Consider the following 23,907-nt stretch of genomic DNA (forward strand, 5'->3'; position numbering starts at 1 on the left):
ATTTCTAATGCTAAAAAAACGAACTATAGGGCATTATAAGGGTAACATTCCATTTCTAACCGCAGCTGCATTACTGTCAATTTTACTGTGGAAATTGACAATGACAGCGACGCGTTCAGTACCGGTAGTGCAGCTGCGGTTAGAAATGGAATGTTACCATAAGGAAGAAGTTTTATACTAATTAATACTTAAGATAGTCTTCGTCATTTTAGCATGGACTGGACTAAACAATCTTGAATTGTATTTTAATTGAAAAACACATTTTAAAAATAAGTTACGGCAAATATGTAACAATTATGAATCTAATACGATCATTTATATTCTTCTGCTTTCATAAGTAATAGTTTTATATTTCTAAAAAAAACGAACTATAGTCGGCTCAAAAATCACGTGCGATAACGTAATAAATTTATTAGAAGGTCTGTGGAGCCCTTAACTGATGTATGTGACATACATTTTCATACATTTTGGCTGATCAGATGTCGACGTTTTCAATGGAAAAGCCAAAAAAAAATCCCCGATCGTCGTCCGTCGGTCCCATAGTAAAAGTAGCTCAATTTAGCGAGTAAAATCAAGCCCTGTATTTAAAGCCCCATGGTTTTATTTCACTCCGCTGTTTAAGTAGGTATTTATTTATCATTTCTAAGCGTCAGCAACCCTAGCGTTGTGCCGGTGCGCGCGGTGCGGGGAGCAGCGCGTTGAAGGTCACTCCATTGTATTTTTGTGTAGGTATCAAAACGGTAGGTATTTGCGTTTTGTTTAAGAGATAAGTATCTGTTCGTAAGAACTATTATATAATCTGTGCCCATGGTCAGACACAGGTTGTATATGTATAAAAATGGCAAAAAATAAAAGAAATGCTCATATTTCTTATGCTTATATTCATAATACGTAAACGTAAACGTAAACGACTTAAAAAAAATAGCAGCTTCAGAATTCACGGAGGAAAGTCACGGACGGACAGACGGACGAAACACTACTCAGTAGTAGCCGTAGTAGGCGCCATCTGTTATCAGACGGAGAAACTGCTAAGCTAGCTGCTGCTAATTTCTCAGCTGGAATGTGGGCACGTGAAAGCGAGTACTGTTAAAGTGTTAAGGCATTGTCAGCTGTAGTAGCTAGATAGCGTTAGTGTTAGTATTAACCAAGTATTAACCAAACTAAGTCCTGTAAAAACCGGCCACGAGCATGTCAGGCCATGCTTGAATAGGTATGTGGTCCGTACGTACGTTCGTAGTTGTCTTTCCGTCTTGAACTAAAAAGTTTAAGTTTATTTAGGAAGCTAGGGACAACACATTAAACTCCTTTTATGGGCAGTTGTTGTATTTGCAAATAAAATAGAGCTACCTAGTTAGTAGAAGCAAAGACATATGTAACTTCGTATAAGATGAATAAAGTCTAAGAAAAAGACGTGCCTCGGAAATCAAGAAAAAGTCATTCTCGGATAGATGGCGTACACACCTTTAGCCTAATCTCGGCTAGATGGCGTGGCGACAGTCGACACCGTTTCATATTTAACAATTTTAACACATAGATATCAGTGAATGAACATGGGTCAAAATGATATAAAAATAATAAAATCATTTATCCATATACATATATTCATTTTTTTGATAATTTTATACGTGTTTATTTTGAGTTATAGTCGTGTGTCGATAGATGGCAGTAAATTTACAGTGACTACAACATTTACTAAGACACGACCCCTCTATACTATCTATTCTTTTTGGTAGAAGTTTATTATGTAAAATTTGTGTCAAGAATTATCAGAAATACTCCAAATGTTCACTTAAATGTCTCATGATTGGTGCCGTTATCATAGGTCTACTTGAAATTGCTTGGAGTAACATTAGCGAGGATTATTTCGCGAGTACCATTGACATTTGCTGGGTAAAGTGAAAACGTCAGTTTATTGTTTATAAGATAAGATAAGATTACTGGCGCACGCCCACTTCACTTGTTTTTCCCACGATCTGATTTACTTAGTCTCAGTACTTGAGAAAGTAAATAAGGAAGTACTTAAGAGAAAAATAATAAATTAAGAAAGAGATACCTACCTATATATCATATCTCTGATTAGACACCTATAACTATTTCGAATACTTTCGATTTTGAAAAAAAAAACTGGTTCGAGGAAAAAAAATGTGTACCATGAAATGGGGTTACTTTGATCAATTTCAAAATTAATATGTATTTATCTCCCCGAATATGGAATCTAAAAAAAAATAAAAAAATTAAAATGACAATATTGGTTTCTGCTCCTCTATCGATTCCACCAAATTTTTATATGTACGAGTATTATTAATGTATCTCTTGAAAAAAAAATCTAAAGTGGTGATCAACTTTAAACTTAATTTGGAGTTAGTTTGATACCCCCTTTTTTACAAGCTTTTATTTAGTTTCACCTGACCGTTGTCTTCCTGTAATCAAATCTTGCAAGTTAAATTTGACCCACTTCCCGGTTTCCGATTGAGCTGTGCATGCATGTAGAAATCGGATGTTAATGCAATATTATGGTACCATCGAGCTGATCTGATGATAGAGACAGGAGGTGGCCATAGGAACTATGTGATAAAACAACGCAATAAATAATTGTGTTAGGGGTTTTTAGAATTGTCTCGATAAGTATTAGCTGTCTGTCGTAAAAAAAAGTACAGTCAGCGATAAAAGCTTGTACCAAAATTGAAATTTTTGCCTAAAACTTATTTCAACGGAATTCTATAAGGATTAAAGGAGAAAAACTTCAAAACATTAAAAAAATCCGTTTGCAGGTTTAGGATTTATAAGTATTTGTTTTTGCGTTTGGGGTTACTTTGACAGAGAAACAAGCATAGGTTAGAAAAAAAGCACTTTATTGCAAATCAGTCCTATATTTTACTTATTTAAGTTAAGAATAAGAGGCATAATTGAACAATAAAAACCAATCAAAATTTACTAGCAATGTGTAATCAACAATAGGATGATGTTCGGATGCTTGGCGCAGCGACAGCCTGCCTTCGACCACTTCTGTCACAGCCACACACACTTTTTCAGGGTAGTTCCGATATGCTCAGGTATTATTATAATACAATAATACAAAAATCAGTTTAGAAAGCTTCAATATCTAAATAATCTAAAAAAACGATATGTCCTGGGTTGTCATTGATCAATTCTAGCTCGCCAAGCTCGATGGTTTAAATACTTAAATAGGTAGGTATATTAGCCTAGTCATTATATTTGAGTAGGTACTTAGTCTTAACTGAATGTAGCACTAGCACTAGCAAACTTATGGCTACACATACGGGTATTATTACATACAAGTAAACCGCTGCGCCGTGTGCGAATTCGAAGTCAATTTATTAACTAGTAGTTCGCCCCGAACTGTGAACTCGCGGTTCGCCAAAAAGATCAATTGAATGCAGTGCTACTTAGTCCGAGATGGGTATTTCGTAATTGATTTCTGATTCCACGATTACCTACTTGAAATTACTTTGTAAACTTTTATGACATAGTGCATGGCAGCCAGTTTGGAATTCAAAAAGGTCATCATTATCGAAATCGGGGCCCCCTAAAACCTATAAAATGACATCCATGATGACTTTTATGACATAGTGCATGGCCGCCATGTTGGATTCCAAAATGGTCATCATTTTCAAAATCTGCGCCCCCTAAAACCTATAAAACGACATCCATGACGACTTTTATGACAAAGTGCATGACCGCCATGTTGGATTCCAAAATGGGCATCATTTTCGAAATCTGCGCCCCCCAAAACCTATAAAACGACAGCCATGACGACTTTTATGACATAGTGCATGGCCGCCATGTTGGTTTCCAAAATGGTCATCATTTTCGAAATCTGCGCCCCCTAAAACCTATAAAACGACATCCATGACGACTTTTATGACATAGTGCATGGCCGCCATTTTGGAATCCAAAATGGTCATCATTTTCGAAATCTGCGCCCCCCAAAACCTAAAAAACGACATCCATGACGATTTTTATGACAAAGTGCATGGCCGCCATGTTGGATTCCAAAATGGTCATCATTTTCGAAATCTGCGCCCCCTAAAGCCTATAAAACGACATCCATGACGACTTTTATGACATAGTGCATGGCCGCCATCTTGAATTCCAAAATAGTCATCATTTTTGAAAAAAACCTAAAATTAAAAAGACAATATTATAAATGTGTAACAAACCGAGCACTTTCATTTGATACCTAACTCGACCATTATGGTAAGAAAGTATGATACTTTCTTTGAATAAAAGCGACCAGAATAGCTAGACCCCTCACAAATGGCTTTTTAGCATTTTAAGCTCTTCTAGCTCAATAACCTCTTGTTCGAGCCTGCTCAAAATTTAATGACTAAAATATAATGCCCTCAACTACACGTTTACCCAATTTAATTTAAATTAGAACAAAGGAGAATGGGCAATTTGTCCCATGGATGTATACTATTGAGACATACCTCGTTTGAAAGGGCTTACACGTAGCATTAATTTGTTGTATGACACCAACTTTGGATAACGTGCAGGGACTGAGCTATTTAAAAAAAAGTGTGACGCATATAAACTGTTTTTTTAGAGTATACTTGTTATGTAGCTAGTTGTTAGGTGTTTTATACGAAAGACCATGAGAAATGGTACACTTCAGTGTACCAATACCTACGTTTAAGTACGTAAAGGGCTGGAATTAATTGATAAAAGTTATGCTTGAATTAAAAAAACTGTAATTAAACACTTAAGCTTGCTTGTATACACAAGCCATATATAACAATTAAAAGCCATTTTTATAAGGTATTTTTAGAAAAGTAGACGTACACTTAAATGCTTGCAGGGGCTGAGATATAACTAGTTTATTAATTAATTCATTGTGGTAAATGCCGCTTTCATTGTTCTACCTGACACTAGATGGAGCTTTTGTAGAAGAATAGGCATTTTTACAATTGTTATACATAAATGAGACATATATTATTTGGAAGGTGTTAACTTTAGCATTAATTTCTTATATGACACCATAGGCCGAAAGTATCCAGGGAATATACTATTAATTATTTCGATCATGCACTGCGGCGTAAGTTGGAACTAAAAAATGTCACTCATCTAGGCTTCGTTTTCTAACTATTTACATCACTTTGCATGCCTGTAATATAAAGTTATTGGATTTCGTAAATTATTACTGGTATAATTCTTATATTTTCGTATATAATCAAGTCGCACTAAACAACTTAAGTATGTATTTTCAAATCCTCTCTAGTACTGACATCTTGCGTGCAATAGAAGAACCAAATAAGCGGCAAATGCTGGGTCCACATAGTCGCATTTAAACGCTCTAAAATATCACTGAGAACTAAGAATTCACGACATCACAAGTTTGTTTGTTTGTTTGTCACCTGAATGTTGACAATAAAACGAGAGGTCACCATGAACATCGTAAGTTTCATATATATATTTGTCTCATTTTGTTGTTCTTACATATTCCAGTAATAAAGCAAGATAAACGAGACATAAGTTTCGAAGTTTGCGGTGGGGATATAACCCTGGCGGTCAGGCTAAGTGTTCTATAGAACCTAGTCAGTCCAGGCCAGATGATCAGGAAAAAAATTGGCGTCAATCTCATGTAGCGTCCACTTGATTTATCTCTCTGCAAGAAAGTATAAGTAGTGAAACATTCGAGCCGGTACAGACGGACTGCAACTCGACTGTAACTTGTATAGGAACTGCACGCCAATTGCAACGTTAGTACTTGCAGTCCGTCTGTATCGGCGCTATGAGTTTGCGTCGCAAGTCGAAGGTGCGTTTCTTTCGTTTGCCTTAAAAAGCACGATAAAATGGTAGCTGTATGACATGAATAATATAAGTAGGTGTATATATATATATATATAATTATACATTATTAAATAAAACCTTTCAAAACTTTAAGTATATTATATTTATTTCACGCAAACTAAGAAATATTTCACGACATACATTTTCTATAAATATTAGCAGGACGAGTCAACAATTCAACATAAAGCAAGCATCGGGAATAAGTATGAATAAGTAAGTACATTAAGATTTGGGAATGGCTAGTGCGCAAATCTCGGATCATTTGCGAAACGCTCGCTAAGGGCGTCCGAGTGGGTGCCGTCCTAAGTCCATAAAATCCGTCGCATTCAAACATTCCATTTTCAACCGAAGCTGCACTACTGCTCCGATACTACTGCAGCGGCCCGAATGCATCGGTGTTATTGTCAATTTCCACACTAAAATGAATGACGATACCGACTGCACGTAATATGGTGATTTTAACGCACTTCCGACCGCAGCTGCACTACTGCTCCGACACTTCGGTGTAATTGTCAATTTCAATAGTAAAATTAATGACGAGACCGACTGCACGTAATATGGTGATTTTAACGCACTTCCGACCGCAGCTGCACTACTGCTCCGACACGTCGGTGTAATTGTCAATTTCAATAGTAAAATTAATGACGAGACCGACTGCACGTAGTATGGTGATTTTTGCGTAATATATTGCAGCAGCGCAACGATCGTATACCGCACGTCAAATCTGTCAAGGAACTGAAATGTCTTTGGTCACAGATATTAGTAGTTCCAAGCAAAGAGGATATGTAACTACTACGTTCTAAGGAGTTTATTATTACACACACATGTACCGAAAGAAATAGCATAGCTTATCTCTGTCTATTTGTGTCTGGATACTAGTTGGTACTACGCAACCACAGTAGATTACAGTAGTCTGTGCTAAGGTCGCGCACGGTGCGATTAAGGAATGGAAAGGAATTTCCTCCGGTGCGCGGATGAGGCTCCCTGTCGATTTTTCTCAAGGGTCTATACAGTATGGAGTTCTTCAAAAATGAAGGGTACCTACAAGTTTTTCAAAGGGTCGGCATCGCTCATATAACACCTCTGGAGTTGCAGGCGTCCATATGCAAGGGGACTACTTACCATCAGGCGGGCCGTACACTTGTTTGACATCGACCGAAAAAATCTTTCAGTCATGCTCGTATCAGGATCAATTTTCTGAATTCTCGCTGACAATAGGGGGTATTACTGATGCAATGTTCTGCCGCCAGAGTGCAGTACTAGCGCCTATTGTAGGTAAACCATAGAGCAACGTACACATATTGTGCCAAAAACTGTTTTTTGACAAGTTTTCACAGACAAGAAACTACTCTGAGTAATTAGAGTTAGACCAAGAAAAGTCTGCAGCGGATTTGAGAGCCCACGCAGTGCACATATGTTATTTTAAATAAATAATAAATAAATATTATAGGACATTTTTTTACACAAATTGACTAAGCCCCACGGTAAGCTCAAGAAGCCTTGTGTTGTGGGTACTCGGACAACGATATATATATAATATATAAATACTTAAATATTTACATAGGAAACAACCATGACTCAGGAACAAATATCTGTACATAAATGCCCTTACCAGGATTCGAACCCGGGACCATCGGCTTCATAGGCAGGGTCACTACCCACAAGTAGGGTTTGCAATCCGGAACCGAAATGTATGAAATTATTCGGATCTGGATCCGGATCCGCGGATCTTCCCATACATTTCGGATCCGACGTGCAAACCCTACCCACAAGGCCAGACCGGTCGTCATATAACGACATTATTTTAAACATCAAACTTCAATGAAATTATGAGTGATGACATATAAATACCACTTACACTGTGTGGGCTATCAAATCCGCTGCAGACTTTTCTTGGTCCGACTCTAAAAACCGACTCTTATCTTTCCGCACAGACTTTATATGTAATGTTTATTCTGCCAGGGAGTATGCTCCAGAAATACAATGATGATACAATGATATTAGATATACCTAGATATTTTTAAACTAGTCTACAATTTGATACACATAATAAATATATATTTTCCTTTATATTAATATTCATTAAAGCTAAGTTGCTTCAACTAAGGACCATGACACGCATTAAGTACGATTCCTTTCGCACACATTTAAACGGCCGTAAGACGGTCGGATCTTCGCGGATGCGAACACCTCCGGACGAACTCCATCGCGACTGCCATACGTAATGTATAGGCACATTGAAAATGCGCTCCGCTGCGACCCGACCACTACTGTCGGTGGGAATCGTATATTCACTTATTCAGGCGTCCGCAACGTTGCGCGTGTGCACGGAGCGGGCGAGCGGGTTAAATGAAAAATGTATAGTAGGTGTGACCGTCCTCCCTGACGCGTCAGGCGGGCGCGTGCGGTGGATTTTAAATAAGATTTCACCTGCTCCATGCACCCGCGCACGCTAGCGGACGCTCTAATAGCACCTAATGAATGAATAAATGCTTTATGGCTCCTACACGATGGGCCAGCGCCGGCCACTCCAAGGGACGCCGCCATGCGGTAGAATGAGATAGCAATATCACTCTCTAACGCATAAATGCGTCCCTTGGAGTGGCCGGCGTTGGCCCATCGTGTAGAGCAGCCATTACATTCCGTATATGCCCCACATGCGGTTAGTTCCCGATTCGCCAGATTCTTTTTTCGTCGGATTCTCATATATGTACTCGGATTGTGACGTCCTTAAGTAAATCCGGCGAAACAGGAATCCAGAGAATCGGGAACTTACACCATACGCCGGTCTGGTGTGCGAGCGAGGGATATCGCTGTATACGTGCATAAAGCCACGGATAGACTAGGGACAATTGTCCTACAACAAGTTTCGCCATACGTTGGGTGAAGTGCCGCAATTGCCGGACTTCGTTCGAAATGTCTGGCGACATTGCGCGTGCATATAATGTCGACCGACAAATGTCGAGTTAAGTCCGGCAACGTCGCTGCATTTCACCCGACGTCGCTGGCGACAGTAGGTGTCCTGCTGGGACCATTGTCCCCAGGTTATCGCTGGCTTAGCACTAGGCCAATTTGAACGTGGACCTGACGTCAAACCGACATTAGAACAATATTGGAATCATAACAGTTAGCTGTAATTCACGAGTCCATTTCGATCGGACTTGTCCGCACAACTGATATGATTCCAATATTATTATACTATCGGTATAATGCCAGGTGCACGTTCACATTGGCCTGACTGTCTCACTCGCACACCAAAGCAGCGTGAGGATCCGCTCAGACGGTTAGACTTTAGTTAGGTTAGGTACTTGCAATAATATGTTAAGGTGGCCACTGACGAGCCTTCCAAAAGTCCAAATAGCGTGGCTGCAATCCAAAATCGGTCCGTGAATGTCAAAAACGTACAATGTTTTATATTAGGATGCCGTCCATTTGGATGAATCCATTGTAACGGCATCCATTTGGAAGGCTCGTCGGTGGTCTGCTTAACACAACGAAGGCCGAAAAAATATCTGACACGATTTTATTTGTCGAGCCATAAGAGCGTGTCACATATTTTTCCGGCCCTCGAAGAGTAACATACTATTGTAGATGACTGTACAAAGCGTAAGGGCCTTCGCTTATTGACAGTAATTTACTGGTGCGGTTGCACGGAACGGGTGAGCGGTTTAACAAAAAATAGTATGAGATTGATTTTTCCTACAAAATGGCAACCCCTAGCGTGCGCATCCGCGCTTTGTCCATATAAGTAAATAACTAAATACTATTAATCCAAGTCCTGCCGTAGGAGGACTAAAATCTTTTTCTGTGATTACTATCACAGAAAAGTATCAAAGTATCAGTAGATAAATATTGTTGACAGTTATACATTTAATACAATAATTACACGAAAACAATTGATAGTAGGTACATTAAGAATACAGAACCTATGAATAAAATGTACAATCAACTGTAAAAATATGGGTGTAGTCAACTTATTAAAAAATAACAACAGCTAAAAACAGCTATGAGACATATTTTGGAGATGATTTGTGCACCCATATCTTTACACTTGACTGTACTTACCTAGGATATGTACCTAATACCTATGCATATCAATGAAATATAATTGAAACAATATTATATTACTAGGTACAAGTAGTACGACCTACCTATTACGTATATACCTAATAGTTTTAATGTTCGAACCATTGGTTCTGTATTCTATGCACATTGTGATTTATTTTTCAAGCTTACACATCTAACCAACTCAACATTTGCTTTTTTCTTGAAATATGCTTAATTTTTCTTGTTTCGATGAATCCTTGTGTGTAAGTGTCGTACGTATAGTCTCTGAAATTATAATTAACAATTTATATCTTGTTTCCTGACATGTTAGAAGTTGGTCTCTTTTTTAAGATTAATTGATTTATTTTACCATTTTTTATTAAATATGTCATGTAGGGTAGTAGGGTAGTTAGGTAGCATTTGTCTCCAATGGGGTAAGTAAGTACCTATAGGCATTTTTTTACTATGTACCTAACCAGTTACTAAGTGACTTTAGCACAAGGTATTTCTTATCGTAGCAATTTGCAAGACTCGTTCCTGTCTGGCCAAACAGTGACGTCACTAAACTGTTTTGCCCTTCGGGTAGGTACGATTGATCAAGATTTGGAGAATTCCTTCATTTTAATTTTATATCAAGCATAACGCCTGCGAACGATGCTATAAACTTAAAAATAAATTAAAAGTGGAAAAAATCCTGTATTGGCTAGTATTTGAACCCACAACTACGTTCGTTGGGTGGGATGTGGTGGTGAGCTGGTTATTAATCATGGAATCCCTCATCTAAGCTGAACATTGACACAAACGTTCCTAAAAACCTTAGGTGCTTGCTTAGCAAACTTATTGAAGAAGATAAATCACCAAACGTGAAATATGAACAGTTCTACTTTAGTCCTGATCGTAAGTACCACTTAATCAAATGGCATTTATTTGAATGGAAATGCTTGGTTTTTTGATAACAGTGAATAAAGTCGATACATGTATGCGGTGTATGCCTATACGATTCGAGGAGTTCCCTCAGTTGAGATTAGGTAACATATAACGAACCGGTCGAATTTATAACCTCCTTAGAATTCGGTAAAAAAATATATCTTCACAACGCCGTCCTTTTACTATAAAGGGATACCTACTACTTACAACTTGCGTTCTTGCTTAGTATTTACTCTTGGTTGTAGATTGGATAGACCTCGTTGCCATTCCGGGCGGAAAAGGATTTCATCGCATGAAAAAGAGACACATAGTGAATGGTTGTTCTACCAAAATTGACACTACAGTATTTTCAAAAAACGAAGAGTACGGTTATAGTTTACACTGCATACAGTCTTCTCCATACAATTTATAACCTTAAAATGCCAAAAATAGCCAAATTGTTACTGAGAAGACATCTCATCATCAGAGTACTCTTCCTGTTTGAATGATATATTATATTACGCAGAGTCATTTGTGATCTGACTTTTCGAGTTTGGTAACGTTAGATTAATTCAAAAGGTGCAATAATGACCTGACCCGCTCATCAGAACTCGTCCTTGACAAAAATATTCATATAAACAGTTCGTAATGGGTTATGGAATCCATCACCAGAACCATTTTGATCAACATCAGCTGTCCCACTTCGTCAAATGTTACTTGTCTAGATAAAAAATGCTTGAGGTGTTAAACAAAATCCAAAAGTAACTACTTATATGTAACCTAGAAGATTTGTGGAGTCCTCTCGATTCCTTGTGGAATCCATCATCATCAGAAATGGTCCTAGGTGCAAATGTTACTATAAACATCTTACTTTCTAAACACTTACAGAAATAGATTTGAGGGGTCCTCTCGATTCCTTGTGGAATCCATCATCAGAAATGGTCCTAGGTGCCAATGTTACTATAAACCCTCTTATTTGCTAAATAGTTACAGGAATAGATTTGAGGGGTCCTCTCGATTACTTGTGGAATCCATCATCAGAAGTGGTCCTAGACACAAATGTTACTATAAATATCTTACTTGCTAAAGACTTATAGGCAAAGACATATCGTCAAACGTGAAATTCATGTCACTAAAGAATTCTATTTTGATCTAACATCAGCTGTCTCACTAAATCAAATGTTACTTTTGTAGATACAAATGCTTGAGGTGTTAAAGAAAATCCAAAAGTAACTACTTATATGTAACCTAGAAGATTTGTAGAGTCCTCTCGATTCCTTGTGGAATCCATCATCAGAAATAGTCCTTGGCGCAAATGTTACTATAAACATCTTTCTAAAGACTTACAGAAGTAGATTTGAGGGGTCCTCTCGATTCCTTGTGGAATCCATCATCATCAGAAATGGTCCTAGGTGCAAATGTTACTATAAACATCTTACTTTCTAAAGACTTACAGAAATAGATTTGAGGGGTCCTCTCGATTCCTTGTGGAATCCATCATCAGAAATGGTCCTAGGCGCCAATGTTACCATAAATCCTCTTATTTGCTAAATAGTTACTGGAATAGATTTGAGGATTCCTCTCGATTCCTTGTGGAATCCATCATCAGAAATGGTCCTAGGCGCCAATGTTACTATAAATCCTCTTATTTGCTAAATGGTTACAGGAATAGATTTGAGGGGTCCTCTCGATTCCTTGTGGAATCCATCATCAGAAATGGTCCTAGGCGCCAATGTTACTATAAACCCTCTTATTTGCTAAATAGTTACAGGAATAGATTTGAGGGATCCTCTCGATTACTTGTGGAATCCATCATCAGAAGTGGTCCTTGACACAAATGTTACTATAAATATCTTACTTGCTAAAGACTTATAGGCAAAGACATATCGTCAAACGTGAAATTCATGTCACTAAAGAATTCTATTTTGATCTAACATCAGCTGTCTCACTAAATCAAATGTTACTTTTGTAGATACAAATGCTTGAGGTGTTAAAGAAAATCCAAAAGTAACTACTTATATGTAACCTAGAAGATTTGTAGAGTCCTCTCGATTCCTTGTGGAATCCATCATCAGAAATAGTCCTTGGCGCAAATATTACTATAAACATCCTTCTAAAGACTTACAGAAGTAGATTTGAGGGGTCCTCTCGATTCCTTGTGGAATCCATCATCATCAGAAATGGTCCTAGGTGCAAATGTTACTATAAACATCTTACTTTCTAAAGACTTACAGAAATAGATTTGAGGGGTCCTCTCGATTCCTTGTGGAATCCATCATCAGAAATGGTCCTAGGCGCCAATAATACCATAAATCCTCTTATTTGCTAAATAGTTACTGGAATAGACTTGAGGATTCCTCTCGATTCCTTGTGGAATCCATCATCAGAAATGGTCCTGTTACGTTATGGTAATAGTCTATGGTTTTAGTTTATGGTCGAATTTGGATTTGGAACTTGTTTAATAAAAGATGGCTACCAATAATGTGGTCTTATAATTTACTAACCTTTAAATTAACAAATATGGTGTCAGAAGTATAAAATAATAAGTGTGAAATACAAAAATGGGTGAGTCAAGTAAAATTTCACCAAATGCGGCAAATTCGCCGGCATCACAATGTCCACAACACAAGCAGGGACATGCTTACTCATACATACGACCATTAGAATTCACGGATTCTATGGAAGAGAATTGGAAACTGTGGGTCCAAAAATTTAAAATATTTCTTCTTGCCGAGGACCTTGAAGCTGTTTCCGATGACCGTAAAACAGCTCTGCTGCTCCATAACATGGGTGACAAGGGTGTAGAAATATACAATTCGTTTAATTTGGAGCCAAAGCAAACCTTTGAAGAAGTCCTAAAGAAATTTAATGCATATTTCATTCCTAAAGTTAACATCACGATGCAACGCCACAAATTTTTTACAAGGGCACAAGGAGCTACAGAGTCCTTCGACGATTTCCTTACTGACCTTCAGAACAGAAGTATGACATGCAACTTCAGTGACAAGAGAGAGGAACTCGTGAGAGACGTTATCGTTATAGGTCTAGCTAATACCGCTATGAAGGAGAGGCTTCTGCGCACGGAGGATCTGACGCTGCAGAAGACCATCACCATGTGCAGAGCTGCGGAATTGTCTCAAAAGCAAGTTACGGAACTAACGAATGAGATAGCTGCCACCTCCGTGCTCAACGTCAGCACTGCGCCAGTACATAACGTCAACAATGTCAATACTTCAAAAACAAGAAGCGTCAAGACAAGAAAATGCTATCGCTGCGGCAATAACTGGGATCGCACGCATCAATGCCCAGCTATAGGTTGCAAGTGCCAGAAGTGTGGTATTCCTAATCATTTTGCGAAGGTTTGCAGAAACAAACAGGTTGCAGCCATAACAGAGAAGCAGGTTGAAGACGACAGCGAGGAGTCCTTCTTCGTTGGCTGTATCAACAGTGAGTGTGAATGCGAATGTGAGTGGATTGAGACTATGATTATAAATAATAAGTCTATAAACGTCAAACTAGACACTGGTGCGCAGGTAAACTGCATGTCCTTAGCTACTTATAAGTCGCTGAACCTTGATGAGAGATTTATAGTTACTAAGCGCATTAAATTAGTGACACTTCATGATAAGTGCATACCTGTCAAAGGTGTGTGCACCATTAAATCTTATCTCAAGAATGGAAAGTGTGATAACATTGATTTTGTTATTGTGAGCACAGATTGTATGACAATTTTAGGCTTAAGATCTTGCATGAAACTTAAATTAGTCACTAGAAACATGGTTCATACTATAAATGTCTCGAATAACACTGACACAAATAGAATCATGTCAGAGTATACTAATTTGTTCAATGGTATAGGCTGTTTTAAAAAACCCTATAAAATTGTTTTACAGGAAAATGCAATTCCCAGAGCCGATCCACCTCGTCGGGTCCCTATAGCACTAAGACAGAGCCTTAAGGACGAGTTGGACAATATGGTGAGACAGCAAATAATCACCAAAAATGAGGATCCGATGGAGTGGGTCAACTCATCTGTTGTAACAAAAAAGAAGAACAATAAAATACGCGTATGTATTGACCCTCGGTATTTAAATAAATTCATTATCAGAAAACACAAGCAATTGCCAACGGTTGATGACATACTAGATAAGTTATCAGGCTCTAAGTATTTTTCTAAATTTGACTGTAGCAGTGGGTTTTGGACAGTACAACTTGACTCAGAAAGTTCAAAGTTATGCACATTTTCTACTCCATTTGGTAACTACTCCTATAAACGATTGCCATTTGGACTTTCTGTGTCAACAGAAGCGTTTCAGGAACGCATGGAAGAGACTTTTAGTGATATTGATAATGTACAATTTTATGTCGATGATTTAATAATTTATGCCAGCACGGTGGAAGAACATAATAAAGTGTTACTAAATGTATTGAAAAGAGCTCAAGAATGTAATGTCAAATTCAATAGGGAGAAGTCCCAAGTTCTGTGTAGAGAAATTTCATTTCTTGGCATGATTGTAAGTGACCAAGGGGTTAAACCTGATCCAATTAAAGTAATGGCCATTTCCGAATTAAAATGCATTCATGATAAGAAAGAACTTGAACGATTTTTAGGAATGACAAATTACTTGTCAAAATTTATCAACAATTACTCGACTATTACAAGCCCGTTGCGCGAGCTTCTTAAAAAAGACATATTATTTAAATGGCTTCCTTCTCATGAAAATGCTTTTAATAAACTTAAGGAGGCATTAACAAACGCTCCCACGCTTAAATTATTTGACAGTAATAAAGATGTTGTCGTTTCGGTAGATTGCAGCTCGGAAGGAGTAGGCGCTTGTCTTTTACAAGACAGACAGCCTATTGCATACGCTTCTAAGGCACTAACTGAATGTCAGAAAGGTTATGCCCAGGTTGAACGCGAGATGTTTGCTATTGTATTTGGATGCATCAAATTCCATAAGTATATTTTAGGAAAACATACCCTAGTTGAAACCGATCATTCGGCATTAGAAATTTTATTTAAAAAACCCCTGTCTTTAGTACCTGCAAGACTACAAAGAATGATGCTTAAAATACAAGGGTATGACATTACTGTTAAGTATGTACCTGGAAAACAAATGTATATATCAGATTTTCTCAGTCGCTCTTTCCTAGTTGACAAGAATGATGAAACGAAGGAATTTGATGAAGAATTCAACAAAGAAATTGTTTGTCATGTTGAGGTCATGATAGATTCGTTGCCTATTTCAAGTGACAAGCGACAACTTATTGCCATGAAAACGAACGAGGATGCCACATTGTCCTGTTTAAAAGACTATATACATAATGGTTGGCCAAATTCTAAGAATAACCTAAATGAATTAGTAAAACCTTTCTGGAATTTTCGCAATGAGTTGTCCCTAGTCGACCAGATAATTTTAAGAAATAATCTTATTGTGATTCCAGTAGCATTACAAAAAATGATGCTAGAAATTATTCATGAAGGTCACTTAGGATTAAATACATGTCTTCGGAGAGCTAAAAACGTTCTATTTTGGCCTGGATTGACAAGTCAAATTAAAGAACTCTGCAACAACTGTCAAACATGTGCCTTATTTAGGAAAAATAATACTAAAGAACCAATTCAATTTCATGACATACCTAGACTACCATGGCTAAAGTTAGGCACTGATCTTTTTGAATTTAATAAACAATACTATCTGGTTGTTGTAGATTATTACAGTAAATTTTTTGAAGTTGCTCGATTAAATGACTTGTCTTCAAGGACTATCATCAATCATATTAAGTCTATGATAGCTAGACATGGTTGTCCTTTAGAGATTGTAAGTGACAATGGTCCACAGTATTCTTGTAAAGAGTTTAAAGAATTTGCGGATGCATATGGTTTTAAGCATATTACTTCGTCTCCTGACTACCCAAAGTCGAACGGTTTAGCGGAATCTTCGGTCAAAATTGTCAAATCTATACTAAAAAAATGTAAAGAGGATAACACAGATCCTTATATTGCGTTATTAAATTTCAGAAATAGTCCGAAGGAAAATAGCCCTTCTCCAGCTAATCTTTTGTTCAATCGGAACCTTAATGACCGTTGTCCTGTGTCTGCAAATTATTTAAAGCCTAAAATATATACTAGAAATTATTTCTTAGATAAAGAGTTGCAACATAAGGTTGAAAACCACTACAATAAAACTGCTAGGTCTCTAAGAGAATTAGAGATAGGTCAGGGTATCATGTTTAAGAAAAAGATGTCAGATGATCGCTGGCAAAAAGGAAGTGTTGTAAAGAAGGCTGACTTCCCTCGTTCTTATATTGTAAAGGATGAACAAGGTCGCCAATATAGGAGAAACAGACAACATTTGTGTAATATAAATGAATATGAGTCAACTAATTGTACTGAAAATGAGTCTGTTAATCCTAACTCTTATGTTATAAACTATGATAGTAATGATAGCGACTGTGAATCCTTTTATGAAGCAGAAGAAACTGATGATCAGGAGCTCATTGATACAAGTGAAGCGAGTCAAAGCTCTACTGGAATCAATGATACTCCGGAACCAAATCTTGACTTGTATAAGACGAGGTCTGGACGAATAGTCAAGGCTCCGTCGAGACTAATTGAATCTTAGTTATAGTTGTAGTTATAATACCTATATACTTTACTCTTTGAGTTATAATTCTGTGAAGGAGAGGAATGTTACGTTATGGTAATAGTCTATGGTTTTAGTTTATGGTCGAATTTGGATTTGGAACTTGTTTAATAAAAGATGGCTACCAATAATGTGGTCTTATAATTTACTAACCTTTAAATTAACAAATAGGCGCCAATGTTACTATAAATCCTCTTATTTGCTAAATAGTTACTGGAATAGATTTGAGGATTCCTCTCGATTCCTTGTGGAATCCATCATCAGAAATGGTCCTTGGCGCAAATGTTACTATAAAACTATCTTACTTGCTAAAGACTTACAGGAAAAGACATATATTCAAACATGAAATTAATGTGATTGAAGAGTTCTATTTTGGAAGCGCTGGTGGCCTAGCGGTAAGAGCGTGCGACTTTCAATCCGGAGGTCGTGGGCTCAAACCCCGGCTGGTACCAATGAGTTTTTCGGAACTTTCGTACGAAATATCATTTGATATTTACCAGTTGCTTTACGGTGAAGGAAAACATCGTGAGGAAACCGGACTAATCCCATAAGGCCTAGTTTCCCCTCTGGGTTGGAAGTTCAGATGGTAGTCGCTTTTGTAAAAACTAGCACCTGCCTACGTCAATTCTTAGGTTTAGTTGTCAAGCGGACCCCAGGCTCCCATGAGCCGAGACAAAATGCCGGTATAATGCGAGGAATAAGAAGAAGAGTTCAATTTTGATCTACATCAGCTGTCCCACTTCATCAAATGTTACCTTTTTAATGAGAAAAAAATAGTTACTACTTATATGTAACCTATAAGATTTTAGGAATCCTTTCGATTCCTTGTGGAAACCATCATCCAAACTGGTCCTTGGCGGAAATGTTACTATAAACAGGATCTTACACCCAAAGACTTACAGGAATAGGCAAATTACAAAACATGAAATCGTCCTTAAAACCTTGTATCTAATATTTCTATAGTTTTTAAGATCTGAGGAGTTCCCTCATGGAATCCATCATCAGAACTGGACCTTGATTCATTTGCGTCACAACAGTTGGGTCGTGTTTTACAATAAGTAATGCTCGAGTTGTTGATGAAACCCCAATCCCAATGTTAACTATATTATATCCTATAATAAAGTCTAAATAATGAGGTTAACTCCACCTACTACTTCCTTTCACCTTCAGTAGCCTCTGTGTCCGACGTCCAACTTAAAAATGCAGAAATCCGCTTTGGACAAGTCAAATGCCGCTTAAAACACTGAGACATCTGCGGTTCACTGCGGTGCTGATATAATACTTGCAACATCACCCGGGTACATTAAAATAGGTAGCAACAGCAGTGGCTGCAATTGGATGGTCGAAACAGAAATGTGGTAGATACTGACAAGCCCTGGGCGACACCCACGGGTGTAGCCAACAGGTCTGACCTGACTTGACACCCATCCTCTACCACGATTTACGATTGGCCTTGCAGAATGTTAATGAGGAAGCTGTGCTCAAATTGGCACAGCGGAGTAGTTTGGCAGGAATATGTCGTAATCTGCCGCGTCAACCGCCTTGAAAAGATCACAACAAATCATTTCAACCAGATTCACGGTTAGTTTAACTAGACTCATATCGACCGGGACAGTAAATGTAATTTAAATAATAAACAATATTTTCGATTATAAATACCACGCGGTATTATTATGCCGATGTACGAAAATAGTACGAAAAAATGTACATGTCAAATACGTTAAATGTCGTATATATATTTTTTTCAGGAATCCATAGAGGTGTAGAATATTGAGATCTATATTGTAAATAAAGGACTTTTTAGAACTTGCGAAAAATTGCATACGAGTTTAGATTACTGCCGGAACGGGTCAATCACTTTAATCCTTCGAATGAATGCCGAAATATAATGCGAAACTAAATCTAAAAATAAATAATTCACACGCAATTAGGTATACATATGTGGGCTTGAATGATAGATGAGGCCTTAAAGCGGATTCTGCCAAAGATCTTTAGTTTTCAAAAAGTATGACCGAAAGAGAAGACAAACTACAAGATTACATTTTATTTTGATAACGCTACAACGCCACTATTTTGTTAATAATTAGGTCGCGTTTTTACCTACTTACCCGGAAAGCTTCTATTTTTCTCTAATATCAATAACGGATTAGCACTCTAGGTACTCATTTATCCTAGTTGTCATATTTCCTTTATAAATCTTTATCTTGGGCTCCTTTTGGGTCATTAACACGATAGGTACAGTATATGTACAATCAAAATACAATATTCCTGCAGCTAAAACTTCTGTGTTTGGCCTGATGGTCGACTAGATGAGAATGCCTTCTGGATCTAAGTCTCCGCTTTTTGTACTTTGTGGAGTACGTGCTGCAGCACGGAAAAGATATGATGTTATACTATGCGTCTCCTATAAGTTAAACATTTACTACAAGTATCTCAGAATTTATATTTAATTTGCTATGAACAACTCTTTTGTTACCATAAAAACCTATTGATGCTATTGTCAATATTTTTGATTGTCAGATCCGTTGTAACCTTGAGTTCGAATGTGATATAAGTATTGTTCTGCTTTTGGTTATTCTAGTGCATCTGAATATAGTTATAAATATTGTCATACATTATCTCATTAGCAATCATTAGTGTAATAAATTGTTGTAATTATAAATATTCATTATCATCATTGTGTAGTGTAGTACGTGTGTCCTGTAGTATAGGTTTGTATATTGGGAGGTGGGAACTTGTGTAATATATTGTTGTAACATTTAATTGTATTATATTTTCGTGTGATAAATAGTGTAAATGATAGTAGGTAGGCTGTAGTATAGGTATATCACAATGGCTCAGTGTGTTACATGTCAGCGCGCTATGGCGCGGGAAAGGCAAAATCACCGATTCGGCCTAGACGAGCTAAACGCTAGGCCTGCATTTAGGGAATATTTTCTCATTCATTCCCAAATACAAGAAGGAGCAGTAAGTTTTATCCCCATATGCCTACGTACTTAAAAGGATAATTGTAGAAAAACCCAATTAACTTGCAGGATATAAGTATATTACATACCTAGGGAAGATATTTTATACTAAGTTGGTGGTAAATAAGTATACAGCCCGTCTTATGGTAAAAAGTTACCGTATCCTATGATCGCCTGCAACTCCACCCTAACACACCATACCCTAGTTGAGATCTCTAGCGACCTTACCCACCGGTAGTTGCGAATGTCTCAGACCACATGTAATCGAAAAATATGTGATTTGAGGCTTTCTTTTTTACTGGCCGAATACTGAAATCGGACTACGGATGTCGGAGTAATCGGTGAACGTACATAAAAAAATTGCCACAACCGAATACAGAACCTCCCCATTGTATGAAATTGAAGTCTGTTGAAAATATACATATTTAATTTTAATTAAGTATTACAATATAGAAACTATACAGCCAGTAGGTACAGAAAGTAGGGCATCAAGTGGCGCCACGGATTTGCGCAAAAACAGTCAAAGTAGCGGGGCTTCAATGGAGTGTCAGCGCGGATTTGAAAGGTCTATCGAATAGTTAAGTTTTGATTGGAAGTAATTGCTATTTAATTTTCAAAATAAGACTTAAGTAATTTAATTTCTAGATGGTTCATTAATCATTATCTAAAAACCGCTCTTCAACTGACATGGTTAATTTATTAATCTACATGATTTCAATAATGTTATTACGATGATAAAAACGTTTTGCCAATGTTTATAGATTGCGGACGGTAGAGAATTTGTCATGTGCCATCGCTGTTGGGTGGCAGCCGGTCGGCATAATCCGGCAGCCAGACTCGACGCGAACGCAGAACTCGTAGCTGCTCCACCTCCGCGTGTCTCCATTGATTTAGAGGGATATAGGCGAGCTCCCAACACAGCGAACAGGTGTTTGTTTCCGGCTTGCCAAAATGATAACCTACAGAGGATTCCCAACTTCCTCAAGACTCGGGTTCTTGTGGTTTCCAAGATCTATCTGCCCCAGAGTGCTCGTATCTGTGAAGAGCATTTTCTAAACGGTCAATGGGAAGAGCTAGATGGTCTTCAACTGCATACTTTTACTGCGGAGCAGTTGCAAGATATGCTGAACACATTAATTCAGGCGTATAATGAAAAAAGCCAATTTGATTTTGACGAGATTGAGGACATATCGCCGGAGGAGCTCCATTTCTGTGTTGGATTGACCCATCAACAATTTGAGAACTTGCTGCACGAGATGCCTTCTCTCACGGAACGGTCGCGTCACCCAAAAACCGTTTTAGGAGCATATTTAATGAAAATGAGGACGGGTGAACCCGATGAGAGACTTGCCGCTAGGCTCAACATGAGCCGTCGCTCTTTGGAACGAAAATTGGAATTAGCCAGAGAGTGCCTTCTTGGTGATTTTGTCCCCAACCATTTGGGCTGGGACCACATAACTAGGGAACAAATAATAGAAAAAAATCTAGCCATTGCTAATCATTTATACGGGGATATAGGTACCAAGGCAGTGTTAATTTTTGATGGTACATATATTTATATTCAAAAAAGCGGAAACTTCTTGTTTCAGAAAAAAACGTACAGTCCGCACAAATTCCGTAATTTGATTAAACCGTATCTGGTGGTCTGCCCCGACGGCTATATAGTCGACGTTGCAGGACCATATGCAGCAACAACGTCCGATGCTGACATTATGTCGCAGGAGTTAGCAGTAGACGGTCCAATGAATTATGTGCTGGAAGCCGGTGACGTGTTTATAGTAGATAGGGGGTTTAGAAATTCAATCCCCGACATCGAGGCATGCGGCTATGAAGCTCATATGCCACCAACGAAACAACCCCATGAGACACAACTAAGCACCGAAGACGCCAACAAATCCCGTCTGGTAACTATTGTCAGGTGGGTTGTTGAGGTGATAAACGGTCGGCTTAAAAGAGATTTTAAATTACTCAGACAGGAGTACTGTAACAGAGCCCTGCCAAAAAGCTTTAATGATGTGCGCATTGCAGCAGCGCTCACAAACGTCTTTAAAGAACCTCTAGGTGATTCACCTTACGCCAACGAAATTATAGAAATTATAGACGAAAGGCGGGAAATACCAAACTTGCTCGGAAATTATGTTGTTGAACAAAATATAAATAGACAGAGAGCAGCGTTCCAAAATATGACCGACGCAGAGGTCGTTGAAAGAACTAGATTTCCGAGGCTAACTACCGACGAATTAGTGCTCATAGCGCTGGGCACGTACCAAATTAAGCTCGCGCGCTCTTACTTGAGCGAACAGGTTCGGAATGGGGTGTATCAAATTGAGATTTGTGAAACTGCCATTCCGAACCTGAGGCAGTATGGCATAAATATAGAGGCGGGCGTTCTGCTTAGAGGACGAATAAGGTCTAGACTGACAGGAAACAAAATTCACTACTCTTATATTTTAGTGAACAACGGAGAGCAAGGGAGGCGCGCAATATTAAACCACTACTGCTCCTGTCGATCAGGAAAAAGAACTATAGGGACGTGCGCTCACATTATAAGTATAATGTGGTTTTTAGGTTGGGCGAGGTACACCAATGTGTTGTTGCCAGCTACATTTTTAGACAACATCATTTTAAATGTAGATAATTAATAATCATTCAGTAGACTGCAATTTGATCCTTATATTGATGTTCCTACGCTTTAAGAAACTCGATTCTGCCAATCTGAAAAGTGGTGCCGTTACACCCATCAAACTCTTGAACTTCCCCCTGTCAATTCAATATAATCATTACACCTTATAAAACGAAAGTCCTCCGCCGCGTCTGTCTGTTTATGTTATTGTATGTTCGCTATAAACTCAAAAACTACTAAAGGGATTAGAGCGATTCTTGAGGAAGGTTTAGGTGTATAATTTGTTAACGCGTACGAAGCCGGGGCGCATCGCTAGTAACAGATAACGTTGCCCGCCCGCAATGTTTTGCAAACTTCGCGCTTCCTTGTACGCGATAGGGTCTCTGTTTATGTTTTTATTACATATTTATACTATATTATATTATATTACAGGGACATCTTACACAAATCGACCTAGCCCCAAACTAAGCAAAGCTTGTACTATGGGTGCTAGGCGACGATATACATACTTATATACCTACATAGAAAACACCCATGACTCAGGAACAAATATTAGTGTTCATCACACAAATAAATGCCCTTAGTGGGATTCGAACCCAGGACCATCGGCTTCGCAGGCAGGGTCACTTTCCACTAGGCCAAACCGGTCGTCTTAGGCCAAGCGCGCACCACGATTATAATTTTTGCGACACGATATTAGAATCGCGCTGTAATATATCGCAGAAAATTCACTGCGCGCACTGCGATGAAAAAGTCGACGATTTGTTCATTCTCAACATGGATTTCGTACCAGTCGTTTGTCATGAAACGTGTCTTTAATATGCGATCGCTGTATGACTTTGAGTATTTATAACACAAAGGTGTATTTCCATAATTAAATTGTCAACATGTAGCGTCTCATTTTCTC

The 23,907-nt window shown here is 38.1% G+C and overlaps 2 protein-coding genes and 1 long non-coding RNA gene across 3 annotated transcripts in view; all 3 read left to right on the forward strand.

Annotated features, from left to right (window-relative positions):
* Positions 1-4,389: 4,389 nt before the first annotated feature.
* LOC134667803 (uncharacterized) overlaps positions 4,390-23,907 on the forward strand; it is a 433,239-nt gene continuing 413,721 nt past the window's right edge. Inside the window, exon 1 of the long non-coding RNA XR_010098692.1 lies at positions 4,390-4,539. This is a non-coding gene — a long non-coding RNA (uncharacterized LOC134667803). The remainder of the gene's footprint in view (positions 4,540-23,907) is intronic.
* On the forward strand, positions 13,471-14,772 carry LOC134666533 (uncharacterized). Its single transcript, XM_063523727.1, has 2 exons — positions 13,471-14,229; positions 14,658-14,772. Coding segments are annotated over exons 1-2 (681 nt in total). The 5' UTR covers positions 13,471-13,550; the 3' UTR covers positions 14,660-14,772.
* LOC134669975 (uncharacterized) lies at positions 21,129-23,019 on the forward strand. The gene has a single exon (XM_063527623.1). The coding sequence runs from the start codon at positions 21,163-21,165 to the stop codon at positions 23,017-23,019; it is 1,857 nt and encodes a 618-aa protein (XP_063383693.1). The 5' UTR covers positions 21,129-21,162.

The sequence above is a fragment of the Cydia fagiglandana genome, chromosome 1 (assembly GCF_963556715.1).
Source record: "Cydia fagiglandana chromosome 1, ilCydFagi1.1, whole genome shotgun sequence".
Taxonomy (NCBI): domain Eukaryota; kingdom Metazoa; phylum Arthropoda; class Insecta; order Lepidoptera; family Tortricidae; genus Cydia; species Cydia fagiglandana.

Bases quoted from the DNA above. Each gene is read 5' to 3' on its own strand.
- LOC134666533 (XM_063523727.1), top strand. From the start codon at position 13,551: ATGGGTGACAAGGGTGTAGAAATATACAATTCGTTTAATTTGGAGCCA.
- LOC134669975 (XM_063527623.1), top strand. From the start codon at position 21,163: ATGTGCCATCGCTGTTGGGTGGCAGCCGGTCGGCATAATCCGGCAGCC.